This window comes from Lepisma saccharinum, chromosome 12 (assembly GCF_977018435.1).
Source record: "Lepisma saccharinum chromosome 12, izLepSacc3.1, whole genome shotgun sequence".
NCBI classification, from domain to species: domain Eukaryota; kingdom Metazoa; phylum Arthropoda; class Insecta; order Zygentoma; family Lepismatidae; genus Lepisma; species Lepisma saccharinum.
The window spans coordinates 47,502,283-47,526,593 of record NC_139240.1 but is presented as its reverse complement, the minus strand read 5'-3'; the positions used below and the strand labels follow the sequence as shown (position 1 = coordinate 47,526,593).

The following is a 24,311-nucleotide window of genomic DNA, read 5'->3' as shown; positions in this document are numbered from 1 at the left end:
ACTGTCATCCCAAATCCAAATGCCACAACTATCGTCTCAAACTCCAAAAACCCCGACTGTTTTCCCCAAACCAAACCGCCTGTCTTCCCAAATCCAAAATCCACAACTATCGTCTCAAACTCCAAAACCCCGACTGTGTTCCCCAAACCAAACCGACTGTCTTCCCAAATCCAAAATCCACAACTATCGTCTGAAACTCCAAAAACCCCGACTGTGTTCCCCAAACCAAATCGACTGTCTTCCCAAATCCAAAATCCACAACTATCGTCTCAAACTCCAAAAACCCCGACTGTGTTCCCCAAACCAAACCGACTGTCTTCCCAAATCCAAGAGCCACAACCATCGTCTCAAACTCCAAAAACCCCGACTGTGTTCCCCAAATCCAAAATCCACAACTATCGTCTCAAACTCCAAAAACCCCGACTGTGTTCCCCAAACCAAACCGACTATCTTCCCAAATCCAAGAGCCACAACCATTGTCTCAAACTCCAAAACCTCCGACTGTGTTCCCCAAACCAAACCGACTGTCTTCCCAAATCCAAAATCCACAACTATCGTCTCAAACTCCAAAACCCCGACTGTGTTCCCCAAACCAAACCGACTGTCTTCCCAAATCCAAAATCCACAACTATCGTCTCAAACTCCAAAAATCCCGACTGTGTTCCACAAATCCAAAATCCACAACCATCGTCTCAAACTCCAAAAACCCCGACTGTGTTCCCCAAATCCAAAATCCACAACTATCGTCTCAAACTCCAAAAACCCCGACTGTTTTCCCCAAACCAAACCGACTGTCTTCCCAAATCCAAAATCCACAACCATTGTCTCAAACTCCAAAACCTCCGACTGTGTTCCCCAAACCAAACCGACTGTCTTCCCAAATCCAAAATCCACAACTATCGTCTCAAACTCCAAAACCCCGACTGTGTTCCCCAAACCAAACCGACTGTCTTCCCAAATCCAAAATCCACAACTATCGTCTCAAACTCCAAAAATCCCGACTGTGTTCCACAAACCAAACCGACTGTCTTCCCAAATCCAAAATCTACAACTATCGTCTCAAACTCCAAAATCCCGACTGTGTTCCCCAAACCAAACTGACTGTCTTCCCAAATCCAAAATCCGCAACTATAGTCTCAAACTCCAAAAAACCAGACTGTATTCCCCAAACCAAACCGACTGTCTTCCCAAATCCAAGAGCCACAACCATCGTCTCAAACTCCAAAAACCCCGACTGTTTTCCCCAAACCAAACCGACTGTCTTCCCAAATCCAAAATCCACAACCATTGTCTCAAACTCCAAAACCTCCGACTGTGTTCCCCAAACCAAACCGACTGTCTTCCCAAATCCAAAATCCACAACTATCGTCTCAAACTCCAAAAACCCCGACTGTGTTCCCCAAACCAAACCGACTGTCTTCCCAAATCCAAAATCCACAACCATTGTCTCAAACTCCAAAACATCCGACTGTGTTCCTCAAACCAAACCGACTGTCATCCCAAATCCAAATGCCACAACTATCGTCTCAAACTCCAAAAACCCCGACTGTTTTCCCCAAACCAAACCGCCTGTCTTCCCAAATCCAAAATCCACAACTATCGTCTCAAACTCCAAAACCCCGACTGTGTTCCCCAAACCAAACCGACTGTCTTCCCAAATCCAAAATCCACAACTATCGTCTCAAACTCCAAAAACCCCGACTGTGTTCCCCAAACCAAATCGACTGTCTTCCCAAATCCAAAATCCACAACTATCGTCTCAAACTCCAAATACCCCGACTGTGTTCCCCAAACCAAACCGACTGTCTTCCCAAATCCAAGAGCCACAACCATCGTTTCAAACTCCAAAAACCCCGACTGTGTTCCCCAAATCCAAAATCCACAACTATCGTCTCAAACTCCAAAAACCCCGACTGTGTTCCCCAAACCAAACCGACTGTCTTCCCAAATCCAAGAGCCACAACCATTGTCTCAAACTCCAAAACCTCCGACTGTGTTCCCCAAACCAAACCGACTGTCTTCCCAAATCCAAAATCCACAACTATCGTCTCAAACTCCAAAACCCCGACTGTGTTCCCCAAACCAAACCGACTGTCTTCCCAAATCCAAAATCCACAACTATCGTCTCAAACTCCAAAAATCCCGACTGTGTTCCACAAATCCAAAATCCACAACCATCGTCTCAAACTCCAAAAACCCCGACTGTGTTCCCCAAATCCAAAATCCACAACTATCGTCTCAAACTCCAAAAACCCCGACTGTTTTCCCCAAACCAAACCGACTGTCTTCCCAAATCCAAAATCCACAACCATTGTCTCAAACTCCAAAACCTCCGACTGTGTTCCCCAAACCAAACCGACTGTCTTCCCAAATCCAAAATCCACAACTATCGTCTCAAACTCCAAAACCCCGACTGTGTTCCCCAAACCAAACCGACTGTCTTCCCAAATCCAAAATCCACAACTATCGTCTCAAACTCCAAAAATCCCGACTGTGTTCCACAAACCAAACCGACTGTCTTCCCAAATCCAAAATCTACAACTATCGTCTCAAACTCCAAAATCCCGACTGTGTTCCCCAAACCAAACTGACTGTCTTCCCAAATCCAAAATCCGCAACTATAGTCTCAAACTCCAAAAAACCAGACTGTATTCCCCAAACCAAACCGACTGTCTTCCCAAATCCAAGAGCCACAACCATCGTCTCAAACTCCAAAAACCCCGACTGTTTTCCCCAAACCAAACCGACTGTCTTCCCAAATCCAAAATCCACAACCATTGTCTCAAACTCCAAAACCTCCGACTGTGTTCCCCAAACCAAACCGACTGTCTTCCCAAATCCAAAATCCACAACTATCGTCTCAAACTCCAAAACCTCCGACTGTGTTCCCCAAACCAAACCGACTGTCTTCCCAAATCCAAAATCCACAACTGTCCAAGATTCAACTTGCATCCTCTCCACCTAAGCTCCTGCTACTTTTCTCCGTCTCACCCCACTTTGCCTCTGCAATAACTGGAAAATGCTTTATGCTGAAGTTTACACATTCATTAATGTTTCCTGCCTGCTGCATGGTTAAGTGTAACTCGAAAATGAGAGGAACGCTAGTGTATTAGCTCGTTTCTACAGTGTTTGGGTGTTTTGTGTACTAATTTTCCGTGCTTTGTGTACTATTGTACAACTTTTATCCAGTAGCGGCGCTGATCAACTCTCTACCTCTCTCAGTATATTGCGAAACGTAACGCCACTCGCTTATCATAAACCCCCTGAGAGGTGCATAGGGATACTAAACCTGACTTAGAGAAATGACACGAGAGATTACATTATACCAATACCTTATGACTGAGAATGGCAGACTTCATGAGGGTAAGGTAGAGCTTACCTAATCTCGGCCGAAGATGTAGCGTCTCCTGTAACTATCTATCCATCTCCATCTCTCTCCAATTCCTCCGTCTAAAAAGTCCCGTCTCTTTTGCTCTCCCTCATTTTATCCCCCCCCCCCTCCTCGTAAAACATTCACTTCAGTCGCGGAAGCCATCGGACGTTTAGCTAGCAAATGACTGAGCCACCATCTACCAGATTGCAAGTTTTCATACGTGTTCTTACAGATCCTCTGCGATTGAAGGAAAATGTTTTATAGTGGAGGTTGAAACATACCTGTAACAGTGGAGTTTGCAAAGAACTTGGCACAATCGTCTCCCTTGTGGACCCAGGGGTCCACTTGCTCTGCTCCCATGATCACTCACAAGATCCTGGAAACAAGATACAACTTCAAAGAATAAAACAAGAAAAATAGCAAACTACAAAGGAGTAACTATTTTCAGCAACACATATCATGTTAGTTATAAAAGACAACTTATAGGATAATAAAAGAATAATTCCAAAAAAAAAACTCTGGATAATATTGGAAACTAACATTTGCACAAGAAGAGAAAGGAAAACGGGTAACGTATGCAGAAGGCAAACGAGGTCCAGTAACAGAACACATGAAAAGAAACAAGATTCAGTAATGTGGGCATATGAAGGGAAACAAAATCTAGTAATGTGAGCACATGAAGGGAAACAAGATCCGGCAATATGGGTACATGAAGGGAAACAATATCCAGTAATGTGGACACATGAAGGGAAATAAGATCCAGTAACATGGAGACATGAAGGTAGACAAGATCAAGTAACGTGGGCATATGAAGGGAAACAAGATTCGGTTGGCCTCCCCGATGGCGCAGTGGTAGCGTTGTCGCCTTGTAATCAAGAGGTCCCGGGTTCGATACGCGGTGAAGGCACATAGTGGCTCGGATCTCACTGTAAACTGTAGGTCCAGTCCCGATTAGCCTTAGTGTGCATAAAGTGGACTTAAAACACCATCTCAAGAAGATCCTGTAACATGGACACATGAAGGGGAAGAAGAATATTCAGTAACGTGGCACATTAAAGGAAATAAGATACGCATGAGCACATGAAGTGAAGAAAGTTCCAGTAACACTAGTACAAGAAGGGAAACTAAATCTAGTAACACATTACTGGAAGAGAGGCAAGATCCAAGACAACGCAAACAGGAAGCTGTTGCTGTTCCCGTTGTTCCTGTGGATTATGCAAATAAGAATTAAAACAAGATTTCCTTGAGACATCAAAGAAAGGGCAGAAATAAGACCCATAAGTTAAAAATGACATTATGACAATTTCTTTATAGCGTTTCTTTCCGGGAAAGTGTCTCTTTGATAGTAACTAACCTTGATGGTCGTTTATAGGAAACGGAAAAGAAAAATTCTTGCTTAATGAGGTTACATTATACTCTGAGTTTTTCTTTTCCTCAAGAGAGATTTTCTTCCTTATGTACGAACGACATATTACGGTGCTAATTACTCAAAACGAATAAAAGAGACGTTCAGAGAGAGAAATAATCTCTCGCATAATTAGACCTTTCCTGATATTTTTGTGCGTAGGAATGGCAATTAGCAGAATTAAGAAACTAGAAAGTCTCAAATACTTTTTTTTCTGTGAGGAGATTAATGAACAAAATGCAAGAAGAAAATCATCTTCGACTGGACGTCCATTTTATTACACATCAATCTGGCGCCGAACTGTCGTGTGCTACATTGTTTTTGCGGAGGGACCAGTCAATATAGCGCCCCTCAGTTTAGCAGCATTTGTACTTTGTACAGATACCTCTAAAAGAATGTCGGAAGTGCACGAAGTCCGCCGGAATGACACGAGAGCGCATTCTGAGGGCCTAGAACGGATTCCTCTCTAGAAACCTTAACTTATGTCATGGAAATTCCGCAAGCCGTATTTTCATATTTCTTAAAAAGCTGACAATTGAGATTTTACAGTGGCGTGAAACGCCTTAGTGGGCGATAAAGTGTGAATTTCCAGGAATGGTTGTGCTCGGACCGATAGAGTAACTTATTTGTTCAATTGGTTACTCATGTGCTGTACTGTGAAATAGTCTAGGGCCTTCTTAATCTTTACTTTAAAGTACTTGCCTAACAAAGTCCATAAATATCTCAGCTCTGCAAATGCTAAAACCACCCAATTCAGACACTTACGATCGAAAATACATGCACCTTTTTATCTTCCCCATTACACTCAAACTACACCCGGCACAGACAGCATATGGACTGACAACAATGGTGGTCACGAACAATATCTACCTACACTCTTGTTTGTTCTTACGGTGGGCGGCCTACAAGCTGGCAAGGGAAATCGAGAGTGGGGAAGCGACCAATCCAGAGTGATGAGAAACAGCAGCTTGCAGCACATCCTCCCGTGACGTTCTAACTCTCTGAGCCACCGCTGTTACCTGGTTGGTCTGCGGTGTTCCCCGCTCCCCACTTCCCTTGACAGCATGTAGGCCGGCCGCTGCAAGATCAGACAAGCCATAGCTGCTGGTACATGTTGCTGCCCATACACTGGGAGAGGGGACGGCAAGTGTAACGCCCGAATTATTACGATGTAAACTTCTACTTCCGTGATTTTAGTGTTATATTAGCAGGCCGTATAATTTTACAGAAAGCTGTTTTCTTCAAAAAAACAGGCATTGAGTAAGTTTTTCATATATAAAAAGGTGGCTTTGTAAAATGTCGAACAAGGGAAAGAAAATAATCTTTTGAAAATCAACTTGTCTGATAAATTGACCGGTGAAGCCAGAATTTTTTACTTTTGAAAGTTTTAATTCAGTCACCCACGTTCAAGCTTTGAAAATGATTTCTATAGCTTTTATGTTCGGCGTTTCAGCCAAGTTGACCTTGTGGAGAAAATCAAGTTTTTAACCCTTTCTTCCTCTCTCTCTCTCTCTCTCTCTCTCTCTCTCTCCGCGCACGCGTGTGTGTGGAGTTCAGCTTTTTAATGCTAATAAATAAGAGTGACTTCGTTTGTGAAACCAGCAGAAGGAAATGACTTTGCCTATGAGCCAAGTGTCGCCTGCGAAAACGAAATCGTAACACTGACAAAGCACATAGAATTCTTGATTTTGTCGAAAAGCAACGTGCACAAGATATTCCTACACAAGTGGGATAAACTTACTTTAACATTTTCCGAGTAGGAGTCGCTATGCGGAAATGTGTAATTTCTGTGATTTAAATATGTCCTTGCTTTTTTATAAAATTGAAAAGCCATCCACCGTGCCGGAGTGGTTATCAAAGCGCTCCGACACCAGAGGACCGGGTTGGAATCCCGACCTGGACATTGGTGTTACTTGCAAATGTCCCTTCACCAATTTCATCACATCTTCATTCATTCTCATCGTCGCGATTAGACAAAGGTTGAATAAAAGCGACGCTAAATAACAACTCAAATATAATACAAATTAGATTAAAATCTAAAGTGTTAAGTAATTTTCCACCTATGTTTCCATGACATGATACTGATATATTTCATGCAGTAAAGTGTTCTCAGCTCGGTGAGGTGTCTTGTTTGCTGGGGATATTTTTTTTCGTGGGGGGATGCCTGGTGTTCCTCCGTTAATTCGCACACTGCGAATGGATAATATCCAAGAGATGTATTTAACGTACGGGGTACAGTTAAAAAGTTCTTTTGATGGCTGCAGAACTATGTAATGATTATTTTGTAACTTGACTTCCATGTCTAATAATTTATAACAGATGTCTCTGAACCAAAAATATATAATTTTTCTTCTGTGTGGATATTTTACAATAATAACCTCACACTATTGAATTTAAAAATGCAATAATAATTCAGTGCATTATCTATATTTAAAAATATCTATTTTACAATAAGGCCACAACTGTCGACTCAAGACATTTTAGACGTCTACATGTCACAATATAAATTATTCTTTAGGTCTTTTAAAGAAACGAAGGATACTTAATTTTCAACTACCCTGATAAAACCACTTGCAGCTCATGTGATATCACAATCCTAAAACTGGAATTTTCTTGTGTTGTAGTTGTGCTGTCTAGTATGTTTGTGTAGTAGTTGTGCTGTCTAGTATGTTTGTTTTGTCTTGTGTAGCTAGTAGTTGTGGTGTGTAGTTTGTTTATGTTTATATTGTGTAGTAGTTGTGGTGTGTTTGTGTTTATTTTGTGTTATAGTTGTGATGTGTTTGTGTGTGTCTTGGGTAGTAGTTGTGCTGTCTAATGTGTTTGTGTTCGTCTTGTGTAGTAGTTCCTCCATTCATATTGGGGGTTAGGCGTAGAGCTGACAACTCTGCACTGTAAAAACAAATGTCAAGAAACAGCAATATAAGGCCATGGATGTTCCCAAGGTAAAATATTCCGGAGGTAAAATAGTCCCCCGTTCGGATCTCCGGGTGGGGACTACTTTGGGAGGTCTCTGGACTAAGGATAAGATCTACGTTAGGAATAAGAAAAATATTAAATTAGGCACCTGGAATGTTCTGAGCCTTTACCGACCTGGGGGATTTCAGTGTACAGTTAATGAGATAGTTAAGTATAAATTAGATGTAGTAGCTGTCCAGGAAGTTAGGTGGCCAGGAGAAGGGAATTGTAAAAATAAAAATTATACTTTTTTCTATGGTGGTACTGAAAATCATAATTTTGGAACAGGCTTTTTCATAAATAATAGAATTATCTCGGCTCTTATAACAGTAGAATTTATTAATGATAGGATATCATATGCAGTTTTAGAGGGTAGGTGGTGTAAAATTATTTTAATAAACATACATGCACCAACGGAAGATAAAGATGATAATACTAAAGATGATTTTTATACAGAGTTAGAACAGGTCTTTGATAAATTTTCTCAGTATGATATGAAAATTCTGTTAGGTGACTGTAATGTAACAGATTGGCAAAGAAGAGACATTTACATTTAAACCCACGATTGGTAAAGAAAATCTTCATGAATTAAGTAATGATAATGGTATAAGATTGATTACTTTTGCAACCTCAAAGAATTTAATTGTGAAAAGTACCACTTTTAAACATAAAGATATCCATAAATATACCTGGTCTTCCCCAGATGGTAAAACTCATAATCAGATAGATCATATTCTCATTGATAAGAGACGGCATACTAGTATAATTGACGTTCGTACACATAGAGGTGCTGACTGTCCCAGTGACCATTATTTAGTAATTGCTAAATTAAGAGAAAGGCTCTCAGTGATAAATCATAAGCAACAAAATCTAAAAGTTCTAAAATTTGATACAGGAAAGTTTCCTGATGAGAGAATTAAGAAAGATTACCAAATTAAACTGTCAAATAGATTTGATGTTTTGCAGGATTTAAATGATGATGAAAATATAAATGAGACAGACGTAAATAAGAATTGGGAGCACATACGTAATGCAATAGAATCAGCAGCTAAAGAAAGTATAGGATACCATAAACCGAGAAAAAGTAAGCCATAGTTTGATAATGAATGTCATAATCTAATAGAAATAAGAAATCAGGCTAGACTTAGGTGGTTAAACAACTCTGATGATACAAATCTAAGCAATTATAATAGAATAAAGCGAGAAGTTAACCGCACGTTTAGAAGTAAAAAAAGAGATTACTTGAAAAGCAAAATTAACGAAATTGAAACAAACAGCAAAAATAAAAATATCAGAGATTTATATAAAGGTGTAAATGAGTTTAGAAAGGGGTGGCAACCTAAAGTAAACTTGATAAAAGATAAAGACGGTGATTTTCTAGCTGACCCAAACGATATTCTAAATAGATGGAAGAACTACTTTAATGACCTTTTAAATGTCCATGTAGGAGATAAATCGGAAGTAAATGAAATCCACACAGCAGAACCTTTAGTTCCAGAACCTAACTTGACTGAAGTTAAAGATGCTATTAAAAGGCTAAAGAATAACAAAGCACCTGGCATTGATTTAATACCAGCTGAGTTAATTAAATATGGTGGAAATTCCTTAATATGTCAAATTCATAAATTAATTTGTTTAATATGGAATAAAGAAGAAATCCCTCAACAGTGGAAAGAATCCATAATTGTTCCTGTGTTTAAAAAAAGTGATAAAATGAACTGCAATAATTACCGTGGAATTTCTCTACTCTCAACAACATATAAAATATTATCTAACATTCTTTTAACAAGACTAACCCCATATGCTAATGAAATTATAGGTGATTATCAATGTGGATTTAAACGTAACAGATCAACTACAGATCAAATTTTTCACATCAGACAGACACTTGAAAAAAAGTGAGAATATAATCAAAATGTCCATCAGCTATTCATGGATTTCAAAAAAGCATATGATTCGGTCAAAAGAGAGAAATTATATAATATATTAGTAGAGTTTGGAATACCTAAGAAGCTTGTTAATATGATAAAAATATGCACTAGTGAAACAGAAAGTAAAATTCGTGTGGGTATTAATATGTCTGACAAATTGACAATTCATGATGGGTTAAAACAAGAAGATGCATTATCTCCATTGGTCTTTAATTTTGCCTTAGAATATGCTGTTAGGAAGGTAAAAGAAACTAAAGAAGGACTAAAATTAAATGGTGTGACTCTGTTGTTAGCATATGCAGATGATGTAGACTTACTGGGGGATGATGTGAATACAATTAAGAATAATGCTAAAATATTTTTCAAAACTGCTAAAGAGATAGGTTTGGAAGTTAACAAAGAGAAAACTAAATATATGCTTACAGGCCGAAACCAAGTGTTAGGTAATAATTAAAATCTAATTATTGATAACAACTCGTTTGAACCAGTTTCCAAATTCAAATACTTAGGAGTAATATTAACAAATGAAAATTATATTAAAGAGGAAATAAAAAGTAGGCTTAATTCAGGAAATGCATGTTACTTCTCTCTTCATAAAATTTTGTCTTCTCGTTTAATATCTAAGAAACTAAAAGTTAAAATATACAAAACAGTAATTTTGCCTGTAGTATTATATGGATGTGAAACTTGGTCCCTTACATTGAAAGAGGAACATAAATTGAGAGTATTTGAAAATAAGATCCTTAGGAAAATCTTTGGACCTAAAAGGGATGAGGAGACAGGTGAGGGGAGAAGGTTACATAATTTAGAACTACATAATTTGTATTCATGTACAGATATTATTAGAATGATTAAATCAAGAAGACTTAGGTGGGCAGGCCATGTGGCACGAATGGGAGAGGAAAGAGGAGTTTACAGGATTCTTGTTGGGAAACCTGATGGTAAGAGACCTGCAGGAAGGCCAAGACGAAGATGGAGGGACAACGTTGAGATGGACCTAAGGGAAATCGGTAGGGATGGAAAAGAGTATATAGATCTTGCTCAAGATAGGGAAAGATGGAAGGCCTGTGTTGCTGCAGCCATGGACCTTCGGGTTTAAGAAGGCTAGAGAGTTAGTTAGTAGTTAGTTAAGACGTAACATATCTTAACTCATTACTACCCAACTCTTGCAATTCGAGTACCTTATCGTCTTCTTTCTTTTGAAAAGTGTATGTTAAAAAGTTATTTCAAAACATCATTAGTAATTTTTTATCGAACTATAATATTTCAAGTGGATTATTGACTTATTTGATTTCAAGGATATTGAAAATCTTGTAACCTCACACTGCACAGATATTATTGCACAATTCACAGATATTATTTTCCATTGATACAGAATATTTTAAGAACGGATATTGCATGACATCATGGACGTCCGCAGGAGTTTTTCCAGGGAGGGGCAAGGAAAGTATTTTTTTCCAGGGGGGCCAACATGGCATATTTTCCCCAATAATAGTGTTCATCCCTCAAAAAAAATGCTTAAATTTGAATTTATCATGTTCGTGCAATAATTAACCCACATTATTGTGGGTAAAATTAAATTATATGTGTGAAATATGTAATTTTTGGTTGACTTTCGTTTTCCAGGGGGGTCACAGCCCCCTTGACCCCCTTCCGGACGCCCATGCATGACACCCGTAAATATAGATGCATCGGAGTAAATTGTCTATCGCTATTGTGATCCACTTCATGTTTATATCGTATCTGCAAATAACAGATGGAGCTGCAGTATTGCAAGGGCAGGGCAGGTCATGTTTTTACTCGTCAAACCATTCAATCTTAATTTCGAGATAAAACGCCATGGTCATCCTATACTTGGATGACTTCCATGAATCTCCACAAAATATCTACCATTCTTTCTTTTATGTTAATAATACATTCCGAATAATGATAGTAAGATGAAACAGAACCGCACGCTAATTTGCCAGCTGAGTCTTGTAATGTACTAGGTGGGTAGATTATTTAAGCAAAGGGGAAGACGTGCTTAAGGTCAATTACTAAAGTCTCTGCTTTGGAAGTATGTGACGCGTTGTTACGCGTCGCTTCAGTCTCACAAGAGAACCACGCCAGGAAATAAATATCAGGCAAATTGAACACGTACACCGTAAGATAGTCCACCAAACAATTTCGTTAACACCAATAAATTATAACATTTATCAGACGAAACATATCTCTTCATAAAGAGAATAGTTCAATTTTCCGCCACCGGGTTGAAATGTGGCGCTGTACTTCCATGATGGGTTCTACTAATGACGTCAACTGCTCCAATTGGTTATGGATTTGCCTTTAGCTTGCAATCTTGCAATAAACGAGATTACTTTCTCGCAACTTCCAGCCACTAACAAATGTCTTTCTAATTAATAACTCGGCTAAATCGCTTAACGTGAGTGCTGAACAAATGTTCGGAAGTGATCACCATGCCATTAAATAAGAAAGAACGTGCATTGCTGGTGAAGTTGTTTTATCAGAACGGCAGTAGTGCGAGGTTATCGTCATGCGAAAGGACTTCGAAAGGGTCCCATGACTACGCATGGATTAAGAAAGATGAAGAAATTTGAAGAGACTGGAGATCTGGGTGTTGCAGCAGGAAGGGGCCGCCAGCCGATTGCAGAAGAACTTGTCACCGAAGTGGCTGTTGCAGTGGCGGATAGAACCTCTTGTTCCTGATTTAAAGATTTGTACACTCGACTTATGTTTTTCAATATTCATTATTACAGCGCCACATTTCAACCTGGTGGCGGAAAATTGAACCTTTTTTATCGCCATCCTCTTCTCCATGGTCTGTCTAGTGGATTCACCAAATTTCAGAGTTCTACGATGCCTCAAACAGGCTACACAGGGCTCTGAGTTGGGTAATTTAATTCTGGCTACCCGGTATATGCAGAAGAATTCTTCCAGGATCAAACAACGACAAATTCGCAAAATCATTTTTTTAATGTAACAGCTTTATTGTAATAACTGTCGTAAAAGGTTTTAACAAGATAACAATTGGTTAACAATTCGTTGACGACCCAGCGTCAAATTAGCAATTTTAAAAAAGAGGTGCTCAGTAAACTAATTATATCAACAAGAGCCCGCAATGGACAATACGTAAAAATATAACTGCTATTTGCCTACAACTTACATTTAGATAGTTCTTACTTAATTGTATTTAATGCTTTGTAACAGCCAACGTAAAGTTACTCGAAATTAGGGTAAAAATTTACTATTCTTCGGACACCTATAACTTCTTCGTTTCGTCAACTTTTGACATTCGTACTTACCTATCTGCTTCGCGGAACATTCCTGAAGGTGTATTGACGTTTTTTTGTCTGAACACTGGCGATAGAGAAAGAGTTCCTTCGTCGCCTTTGGGTGCAAGAGAGAGCGAGTGTGCGTGTAGCTTGACGATGAATATGCTGGCTGTAGAAGCGGAAAATGCTGATAGCCCACTATGTCCCCCTATCGGACAATTCAGCAATTATTACCAAAACAAAAACAAAGACGCAATGCGTGCCGAATTGAGGTGAGGCGGACTTGTGGTGTACTTGCGGTAGTAGAATGATACTTTTATAATTTTTTTTAATCGCCGCAGAGAAATTCGTTACAGTCTGCAAGGAAAATAATCCCATTCCGAGAATTTATTGATCTACCCTTCAACTTGAGTTTTAGAATTGTAATCGTGGGAGTGTGAAGGTTAACCGAGTTCAGGATACGTATTTGTGCTGTTTAACAGCGAAATCTATTCACATCGACTGACAACACCATCTGCCATTCAGTCCAGAAAGCACACGCTAGTTCGTTGATGTGGGTTTGACAATTCTGACACGACAAATTGAACTGTCAACAATATAACGTAATTAATATTTCGAGCCAGGATTCAACATGCTTGGCAATTTGGTACTAAATATATGGGTGGATTGAGTGCATTAAAATGCATATTGATAATTTCCCTTTGACTTCACTTAAATGCATTTTCGAGTCTGTCGAAATCCTATGCTATACGATTCTCCCATTACTTAGCTTTTGTATTTCTGCTGATCGCATGGTCTTCGTGCTGTGTGTGGATGTTAAAGCTTAGTTATGTTGCCTTGTATGAATATGAGGTATGTTCTCACGGATCTGTTCACCTACATAATACATACACACTTTGATCATACAATTTATAACATTCCAGCCACTTCACATAGTGTGGTAAATACGGATTTGGGCTTTGTGAATGGACTTTGTGCGTTTCCAGTCTCATTTCGAGCGTTTAACGGGACAAAACTTGCAAATGTCTGTTGCTATGGCAATCTACTCGCCTGGCTCGATGCATATTACACGTGTATTTTTTCATAGGAGAGGTCGTGGGGGGAATTCAGGCCTTGGATCGCCTTTCTATGCATTGATCTCAAGATGAGAAACGTCGTCGCCTTGTAATCAAGGGGTCCAGGGTTCGATACCCGGTGGAGGCACATAGTGGTTCGGATCCCACTTTAAACTGTAGGCACAGTCCCGATTAGCCTTACTGTGCATAAACTAAACTTAATACAAGAATTCAATCAATCAATATATTATATGTAGGTGCGTGTGTGTGCCGGTATACCGTCTGACTACCATGCGGGAGACTCTGGTTTGATTCCCGGGGTGGGTGATTTGAGAAAAAAATATTATCCATGCATGGAGCTATTCTGGGGTTCACCTAGCTCCCCCTCCACGCATATCCATTCCCTCTCACGTTCGCCTGCTCCAGAGATAGTTGGAACAGGGTTAGGCTTGCCAACCTTCCCGGAATCGAACTCACTCTTCCGGTCTCCCGGACAAACTTTGTTTTCTCCCGGAATGACGAGATTTAGTATTATTATATTCCTTATCTTCTATTTGCTTTTGCTAAGAGTTTGATGAGCGTAGAAATTTGTTATCGCAAAGCAAACAATTACACTTCACCATATTATTTTGTTCGTGTAAAGTGAATTTCTGTGGAAGATGGAGAAATAGGAAGCTTAAGTACATTGTTGTGTCAAAGCGTCTACACAAGACCTGTAGAAAACGAAAACAAAGGCATTGTTGCGGGTAAGTCTCAAGATCTCTTTACTTCCCTCCAGCCAATATTGCTTCATTGATTGATTGATTGATTGATTTGGTTTATTTTACTTCCCATTTTTGTCACTTTTGGCTAATTGCGAAGATAAGGACTGGTGATGAATTGATGAAGCGACACTCGCAAAGAACAACCATGCCGGGATTCGAACCCAGGACGCCTGACGTCGTAGCGAGGTTTGCTAACAACTCCGGTACGGAAGCCGACGCTTAATTATATAGATTTAGTTAGTAATATGCTACATTGGAAATAAGTGCATTGTTTTTTGTGTAAATAAATGTATGGTACTTCATTTTGATTGTTATAGTATTACGCCTTCACAAGAGTCTGTCAATCAATGTACTGATTTTGTTCTGTTTACTTAAGAATTGTTGTTGACAGGTTGTTTTGATCAAGTTGATTCGCTCTTTTATTCAGCAAGACAACAGGAAATTAACAGTTGATAACAACAACTTTGATACTCAATGTTGAAGGGTAGTTCAATAAGTTCTCGGAATGGGTTTATTTTCTTTGCAGACTGAGCTGGTTCTTGTTACTATCATTATTCAGGATTTGTTATTGACATGACAGACAATGGTAGAGGTTTTGTGGACTTGTGGTATCCCAATCCCATAGATTCATGGAAAGCATCCAGTATAGGATAACCATGACGTTTTGTCTGGAAAGAAATCTTCCAGAACATTTAAATCTAACGGTTCAGAACCTTTACATTGCAAGGAAATATCCCGCAATTTTATTCCTTAAAGTTGGCAAGCCTACAGAAAACCCAAATATTTATTGCCACAAAAGAGCTCAAGACCGAAAACACCTGCAGTAGCAAACACAGAAAACTCCGTAGCACTTCATGAAAATCATGTGCAAGCAGTGGCGGCGATTAGGGGGCGTGAGCGCAGTTGCCCCCCCCCCCCCCGTCCACAGTTTTGGAATCCAATCGCCGCTAATCTAATCTGTTTCTTGATTTCATATCCTCAAACGCAACTAAACCCATGAAAACTCCTGAAATTTAACATTCTGTCTGTAGCATGCGTTTATGTATACAATCTTTAGAAAGAAATTGTTTTGAGAGCTACCAGGTAACATATGTATGGGTATAATAGCAAACAGCACGCGGCTTTACCTGCATTTTATTATATTTGTGTGTTTAATATTCACCATTAACATGTGTCTTTTAGCCAATTCATATAAATCTCCGCAAAATACAACCACATCTAACGTATATTGCATGCAGCACCATCTGTTGAGGAGTTTTGTTTATAACGTAACTCCAGGTTTTGGGCAGGGGTTTACCTAACTTGAACTGACCTAACATAACGTAAATGGAAGAGAGCCACACAAAAGGGTTAACACCCCTTTACGTTACGTCTTCTCCAGGGCATGTGCGGTGGATTCTTCCCCCTTTCTTCTATGGTTTCCTCCGCGTTGTGCATGGTTGCCTGCCCTTCGGTTTTGATTTGTAAATTTTGACTGGGGCATTTCCGGACCAGGGTTCCCTATCTCATTTTGTTGCGTTTGTTCCCTTGCATCATACCTGAAAGTCTGTAACACGATCACAGAAGCACCCTGTATATGAAGATAAGGAGGCATAAGCGTCGGCTTAGGGGGGACAAGACACTTCCTGTCCCCTCAAATTCCTCACGAAGTATATACATTGTACATGAAAATTATACAGTAATTTGACTTCTGTTTTTTGCACCGTGCTATGAAGGCACTTTGTCAAAGTTTAAGTCCACTTTACACTCAGGTCCTGATATAAAGTTTAAAGTATACTTTGTCCCAGCTAACTATGGAGCAGGCGAACGATTTGATTTGATTTGATTTGATTTAGTTTATTTTACTTCGCGTTTTGTGCCTCTTGGCTAATTTGCGAAGATGGGGATGAGTGATGAAATGATGAAATTGATGAATGGACATTCACAAACAACCAAGCCCGACCGGGATTCGAACCCGGGACCCTTGGCGTCGCAGCGCGATGTGCTAACCACTCGGCCACAGGGTCGGGCGAGCAGGCGAACGAAAACAAGTATCTGCGCAAGTAGTGACGCGAGACGACTCCACCAATGAACACGTGTGAGGAACAGAATTGCGTGGAGTGGGGGAAAGCGACTGGAGTTACCAGCCTTCGAGCAGCGTGCACTGCTTCGCTCTGCCCACTCGATCCCTCCCCTTCTCTACTGCTATGCGCAGCCTTGCTCCACAGTTAGCTGGGACAGGGTATAGGTTCCGCACTGTACAATCGTGAAGTCTCACACATAAGGGTGCATGAATTTAGGGCTTCACACGTAATCGATTTCGTGCACAGAGGATTTCCCCCTACACCAGGTGTTCACCGACGAGAAGCCGGATAGTTCCCAGAGCTGCTAATGAATTCCAATCGACGGAAGAATCCCTCTCTACACTCTGTCCAGGGAATCTCTGGAACAAGCGAATCAAAACAAGTCCCTTGCGCAAGTAGGACTCGACCAATGAACGCGTCAGAGCGAAAAACTGGACCCCAGCTACAAGCCGTTTGCATGAGCGCCCACTCGCTTTCACCTCTTTTCTACCGTTATACGCGGCCTTGTTCCACCGATACTCGAGGCGAGGGTGTCCTATCGTGTACTATCGCAGCTCTATAACTAAAGTCCTTTTCCAGTCTTACGGCGGACGCTCTATATACTGGCAAGGAGAGTGGGGAGCGGGGAAGGGACCAATCCAGCGCGATAAGAAACACAGCAGCCTGCAGAACGAGGTTCACGTATTAGTTCCTTCCCTCTACGTCGTAACTCTCGGCGCCACCGCTGTTGTCTGGTTGATCTGCTGCGTATACCCCGCTCCCCACTTCCCTTGCCAGCATATAGAGCGCCCGCCTTAACAGTAGAAAATACTTTTAATACCAAAATGAGATCAACTTAACGATGATTTATTATATAGTCGTAAGTAGTGTAATATTTACATCTACTTTCTTACAGAATAATTCATGCCTCCTCATAAAGCTGATGAAGACATGGTCAGAGATTTAAGTTACTGTGTAATTTTATTGTAATATTTCATTAACAAACACTACTAAAGCTCTCGGCACGAAAACAGTCCACCCAAGGTCACCCACCTACAGTGTTGCCAATAAGCAACATTTTCAACCGTCGAAACCAACCGCATATGTACAACGCGCAATGTATCGACTGAGCAGCTTACAGGAAGTGTGGCAACCCTGGAGGACCAGGGGTGTGGAGGAGGCAAGAGCAAACTCCGACCTTGACTGGGCTGTTTTCGTGGCGAGAGCTATTTAACCATACAAATACTTGGTTACGGGTTATTTTCCGGAAGGGATAGGGGAAACTTGGTGGTGAACGAACAACTTGAACGAACTCTGGTCTAGATACCTTGATATCAGAGTCGATGTCAGTGTTGTCAAAATATAAGAGGAAAGTATCCCTTTACAAGGAGTAAAATTTCCCGTTTTCGTCAATTTTTCCCTTCATGTAAGAAATTTTTTTCCCGCTTCAACAAAACTTCGTATCTTAAGCTATTATCATTATTATTTAATCCAAGAAAGACTCATAGAAATGCTTGGGTGATTGAAGCAATGAAAGTAACAGAAAATAAAGATCATTGATATCACTTCGTCAAAAATATACAATATATATATAAAAAAAGAACAGGACAACAGTTACAATTAGGATTATACTTAGTTGTGTTATTTTAATTTTACAAGTTGGACAAGTAGAAAATACAAATTTTATCTAAGTCAAATTAAAATTATTATGTTCGATGTCTAACGAAGGGAAAATATATTTTACGCCTGAAATAGCTTGAATCTAATATGTGAGAATATTATCTTCAAACTTCCCTGTAATTTTTATATTTTTCGTATTTTTTCCCTTTCGACCTAAAATTTTACCAAAATTTCCCTTCAGTAAAGTATATTTCCTTTTATGTGGCAACACTGGTTTTCGATGGACTGATCACAAGATGGCACTCCTTGAAAACAATGGTTAACCCACATTGCTTGTGTTGAATGTGCAGTTGTACATTAACAATAGTGTGTATTTACGAAGAAGTTATTGTTGGATTGTTAGCACAATACTCTGTATCTAAATATTAACGTAGTGTGTTGAATGCATTCCATGTATATGTAATCAACTGTTAATAGTTGTTCATCCCTTATATATTATCAGTTTGTTTACAGACAATTCGAAGTAAGGAAAATATATTTCCAGAGTCCTGCGATTATATAATAATAAATATTTCAATATTCTATCACAAAACACTAATTACTTGAAGGATGATAAACATTGAGCATGTAACGTTTGTAGCGTGTGCTAGAGAATTTGCGTCTTTTGGTGTACTTTTAATTATAGGCGTGCGCAGACCCTCTGATTAAGGGCCAAAAGCGTTAATGAAAGTTCAGTCGGAGAAGGAAAAACGTCATTCCATATCACTGTTTTATTTCATTGATGGACACTAAACAGGGGCGTATATAGTGTGTGTCCCACCCCCCGAAAATCACTCTGTTAAGCCCCGTTTCCATTACCACAAATTTGCAGCGCAACATGACGCGCGGCATGTGCCAAGCATTTGTTGAAATGGAAACTGTCTGCAACATGCTGCGGCGGAAGTGCCAGGGACAAAATTTCCCCAAACGATTTTGACGCACAACATGCGCCGCGGACAATGGAAACAGCCTGCATCAAGTTCCTGGGGCACGGGCATACGCACTAGAGTAGAAACAGACGACGCGACGACAACCACGTGCTCGCTGTTCGGACTGAAACGGCGTCACGGCACAACGTCCTGTTATTTGAGTGTAGTCGTTGTAGTTGGTTGTGTAGTTGTACGCGAGTGTTAGTTTTGTGGACAATATGGATTAGTCGAGAGATAAAGTAGTAAAACTTATAGAGCAATATGAAGAGGAGTCAGTGTTGTGGAATGTCACCAGTTCGACCAAAACCACAAAACCCGCCATAGCTGTATGTTCATCTTTACACAAGTTAAATTACCATCAAATTATTACAATACAAGAGTAGAAACACTGAACTACTACAAAGCACTGCACACGCTACTCTGTGGTCCTGCACTCCAGTGTTGTTGCGGGCGTATTTTGCAGATGTGGTTTTGATTTGGAAACGGTGCACTAAATGACGCGCAACGTGCGTCGGCGCATGTTGCGCGTCATGAGCCTGGAACTTGTCAGAATGGAAACTAGGTTTTAGAGGAATTTCAGCTCCCGTGGCACAAAAGTTATCTGTACCGTCCCTCTTTACTTTTCTTTTATACAGTTCAGACTAATTTACATGTAAACACGATTTTGTACAGCAGATTCATAACAAGTACACCTAATTTATTCATTTTCAATGTGTGACTAATTCATTCTGCGACCACATAGGTGTAACACCACTAGGGTAACGAATAAAATGTGTGCGCCTTAATAACAGTAATTTGCTGGTGAACGAAGTGAGATAGTCCAATTACATAGGAAATAAATCCTCCGTAGTGCTTTGAACTTTCGTCGGCTTGAAAATATTTTAATTTTTAAAGATAATAATATTGTTTAATGACTGTAATAAGATTTCTGTACACTAAATTTCTAAGTGAGGGTATATGGAGGGGCAAATGCCCCCCTTGCCCCCCTCGTGCGCACCCTGTGCTTTTAGTATGTTGTGTATATATGTAATTTTGAATGCTTCTGTAGTCCGTATGTTGTAAGTAAACTGCTGTATTAGGCTCTTATTATTCGACAGTAGTAGAAACTAACTACATAATTGGCCTTCTCGATAGCATAGTGTTTGTATTCAAGAGGTCCCGTGTTCCACAAACATCCATGTCTTACCCAGGATTCGAACAAGGGACCCCTGGCGTCGTAGTGCTCTGTGCTGACCACTCCGCCATATCGAGCCGCCTGCCCATGATGAGAAGTAGGTCTTTTTAATTTTAAAAATTACAGTCGACCGCGTAAAATAATTACCGTTACCACAGGCGAAGTTCTTCACGATGCATTATGCATAAGCCTGATTCATGACCAGCAAATACCACGATACTTTGGAAACATATTAAATTCGTTCGTTCGAAGCTACTGCAGAGCCACAATAATATTCACAGCCATCACCGAGAATGAAACCATACCCCTGTGGAAAGAGCGTCCCTCATCACGTGACACTAATGGCTGCGGCCTCCCCACCCTCCGTCGCCCAATGAGATTCAAGAACACGCACGGCCTCCTTTCGTTCACACATCACCAGTCATTAAAGTGAAATTAATTATCTCACTTTTTTCAAAGATGGAAAAGACCAGGCGAAGCGAAGATGGCGGTCAATGACATACTAAAGCGGATAGGCTATATCAGTGGACATTGTTCCAAGGTCCGCTAAAGAGGAACACATATTTCTTAACATTTATGCCAGGACCAAAATGCTACCGTGTAAAGTGAAAAATCTTATGCCATTTCAGACGCAATGTTACATTTCATGGCATTTCTCAAGGATAGAACCGGTCTTATTTCCGATTTCCGTAGATAGCCAATCACAAGCGACCTGTAGGTCACGAGTGCAGTAGTAATGGCGGACGAGTGAGATGTAAACAACGTACCACTTCACGCTTTTAAAAGCCGATAACTATTCAACTAAGAAGAATAACGTTTCTTATAAAAAGGTACTAGGTACTAATCAATGGCACTGCTCAAATACATACTTTACAGCGTATACAATACACGCATGGAAGAATAAATTAGTTGTGTCAATTGTAAACACCGGACACTGGCTCATCTACAGGGTGTCTCACGAACGGCGCAACTGGGAATTAAGAGTGGCGTTACTTTGTAACCGAAACCTGTACATACATAAGTCATACACCAAATGTTAGCACTGTCCAAGTAGATATTTTTAAACATAGAAACAACAAACGGGGTGCAGTGTTGTTCATGCAGTGTTGCCAAATGTAAGTGAAAGTGTAAATTTATTTTTCCACAAAGCATGGAAAATTGCATGTCAAACATTCGTACGGAAATTTGGACGTCAATTTCCACCTTGGGTAGGTGGACTATTTCGCCATCTATAGTTCAGAGAAGAAAACCGATCGTTTTCGCGTATAGCCAATCCTAAAATGCCTCGTAAAGGCGTACCGGTCCAAATGGGTGTTTTAAAAAAATTATGAGGTACAATGGCAACACTGTTGATGTTTGAAGGCAACAAAAGGTGTGTTTAGTGATGGTCTATGACATGGAAATACTGGAAACAGGAAACAAAGAAAATGAAAATTATGGTGAAAAAAGTGTTACTTACCTACTCCTGACAACCATGCAATGCGCGTAACAGGCAGTGTAGCTTTACAAAAGATGTTGAAAATGACAACCATTTTCCCTGAGGCATTCATCAACACGTTTTATCATGTTGGAAGCAACTTTATGCAAGGTTGATTGGTTTATATTGTTAATGGCTTGCAAATGTTTATTTTTAGATCATCAAGTGTTCTTGGGTTATTAATGTAAACTGTTTGTTTCAAATAACCCCACAGAAAAAATCTGGAGACGTCAGATCCGGGGAGCGACTGGGCCATAAGTTTTTGCTTATAATGTGATCGCCAAAAAACTCTGCCAACATGTCTAAAGTTTCATAAGACGTGTGACATGTTGCGGAGTCTTGTTGAAACCAACAATCACGTTCATCACGTTCCAACAGAGAAATAAACTGTGTGATAAGGTCACGATAAACTATTCCGTCAACTGTTGTGTTGAAAAAGAATGGACCGATTATTTTTCTCCGCGAAATCGCGCACCACACACCGATCTTTTGTGGATGAAGTGATTGTTCATGTAACAAATGGGGATTGTTACTTGACCAGTGTCGAGAATTTTTACTGTTGACATATCCATTTAAGTGGAACCATGCTTCATCCGTGAAAAAAACCTTATCCAAAATATTCACACCATTGTCTCTAATAAAATTTCTAAACCACTGGCAGTATCTTACACGTGCACCTTTGTCTGCTTCCTTCAGTTCTTGCACAGCCTGTACCTTATATGCACGTAGGTGCAATTGTTTTAACGCTCGGTGAGTTGTTGTTTTTGATACACCTGACTGTGCAGCAAGTTTACGATCAGATTTCCTGGGAGATTGTGATATTCTCTGTTCCACATCCTGCAGCACACCTTGTGTCAAAACTGGTGGTTGTCTGTGGTAGGGTTTGTCATTAACTGATCCTGTTTCACGAAATCTGGAAACAAGTCGATATATCGTAGAATTTTCTGGAACACTGTTATTCGGATATTTCTCGCGAAACACAGTTTTTACACTAGCGTACGATTTTGAACAAAAATAATGTTCCACAATGAACACCCTCTCTTCCAAAGAGTACTTCATTTCACAGAACAATTCTAATCTTCCCCTACGAACAATGCGAAATGCACGGCTCAAACAGTTCTGAGTACACAACTAACTGATTCTTTTGTTCTCGTTCGGTGGGCGCTCTTATCGCATTGCATGGTTGCCAGGAGTAGGTAAGTAACACTTTTTTCACCATAATTTTCATTTTCTTTTTTTCCTGTTTCCAGTATTTCCATGTCATAGACCATCACTAAACACACCTTTTGTTGCCTTCAAACATCAACAGTGTTGCCATTGTACCTCATAATTTTTTTAAAACACCCATTTGGACCGGTACGCCTTTACGAGGCATTTTAGGATTGGCTATACGCGAAAACGATCGGTTTTCTTCTCTGAACTATAGATGGCGAAATAGTCCACCTACCCAAGGTGGAAATTGACGTCCAAATTTCCGTACGAATGTTTGACATGCAATTTTCCATGCTTTGTGGAAAAATAAATTTACACGTTCACTTACATTTGGCAACACTGCATGAACAACACTGCACTCCGTTTGTTGTTTCTATGTTTAAAAATATCTACTTGGACAGTGCTAACATTTGGTGTATGACTTATGTATGTACAGGTCTCGGTTACAAAGTAACGCCACTCTTAATTCCCAGTTGCGCCGTTCGTGGCACACCCTGTAGTATGCTTTATCTAACGTTCTCTGCGCGCTTTGCATGGCAATCACAAATGCTAACAGGAATGTTACAGGAAATGCTACCGTGTAAATTATTACCAGTTTTAAAAATGCTATAAGTTGGAAGCATTTATGCTAGCAAAAATGCTAAGGGAAATGCTTCCATCTACAGCGTGCATGGACATCTGAAGGGGTTGGAGGGGGATCAACCCCCATGTCCACCCCTACTGGGAATTGGCATCGTTCATCTCAAGTTACAAAGAAAATAGAATAGAGCTTGTTATTTGTATTGTTAACAACAGAAATAAGGTATCATTAGTATCTCGGCCATTTTGGAGGTGATTTAAACAGTACCACGCTCCGGCTGCCTTTGCCCCCAGGAATCCATTAATTTGAGGCTGGGTGAACCCCAGAACCGCTTGTGCGGGGACAAGGCCGAAAAAATTCCGACCTTATATCACCCACACCGAGAATCGAACCGGGGTCTCCAGTGTGGCAGTCAGACGCTCTACCGACTAGACCACCGCAGCTCTTTGTAAATAGTGGAGCGCCAAGAAATCAAGCGGGTGA

General features: G+C 40.2%; 1 protein-coding gene across 1 annotated transcript in view; it reads right to left on the bottom strand.

Moving 5' to 3' along the window:
* The window catches only part of LOC145996465 (PDF receptor-like), a 327,859-nt gene that overhangs the window by 217,067 nt on the left and 86,481 nt on the right, over positions 1-24,311 (bottom strand). Inside the window, exon 2 of the mRNA XM_083132955.1 lies at positions 3,655-3,749. Within this exon, the coding sequence (XP_082989081.1) occupies positions 3,655-3,733 (79 nt within the window). The 5' untranslated portion in view covers positions 3,734-3,749. The remainder of the gene's footprint in view (positions 1-3,654; positions 3,750-24,311) is intronic.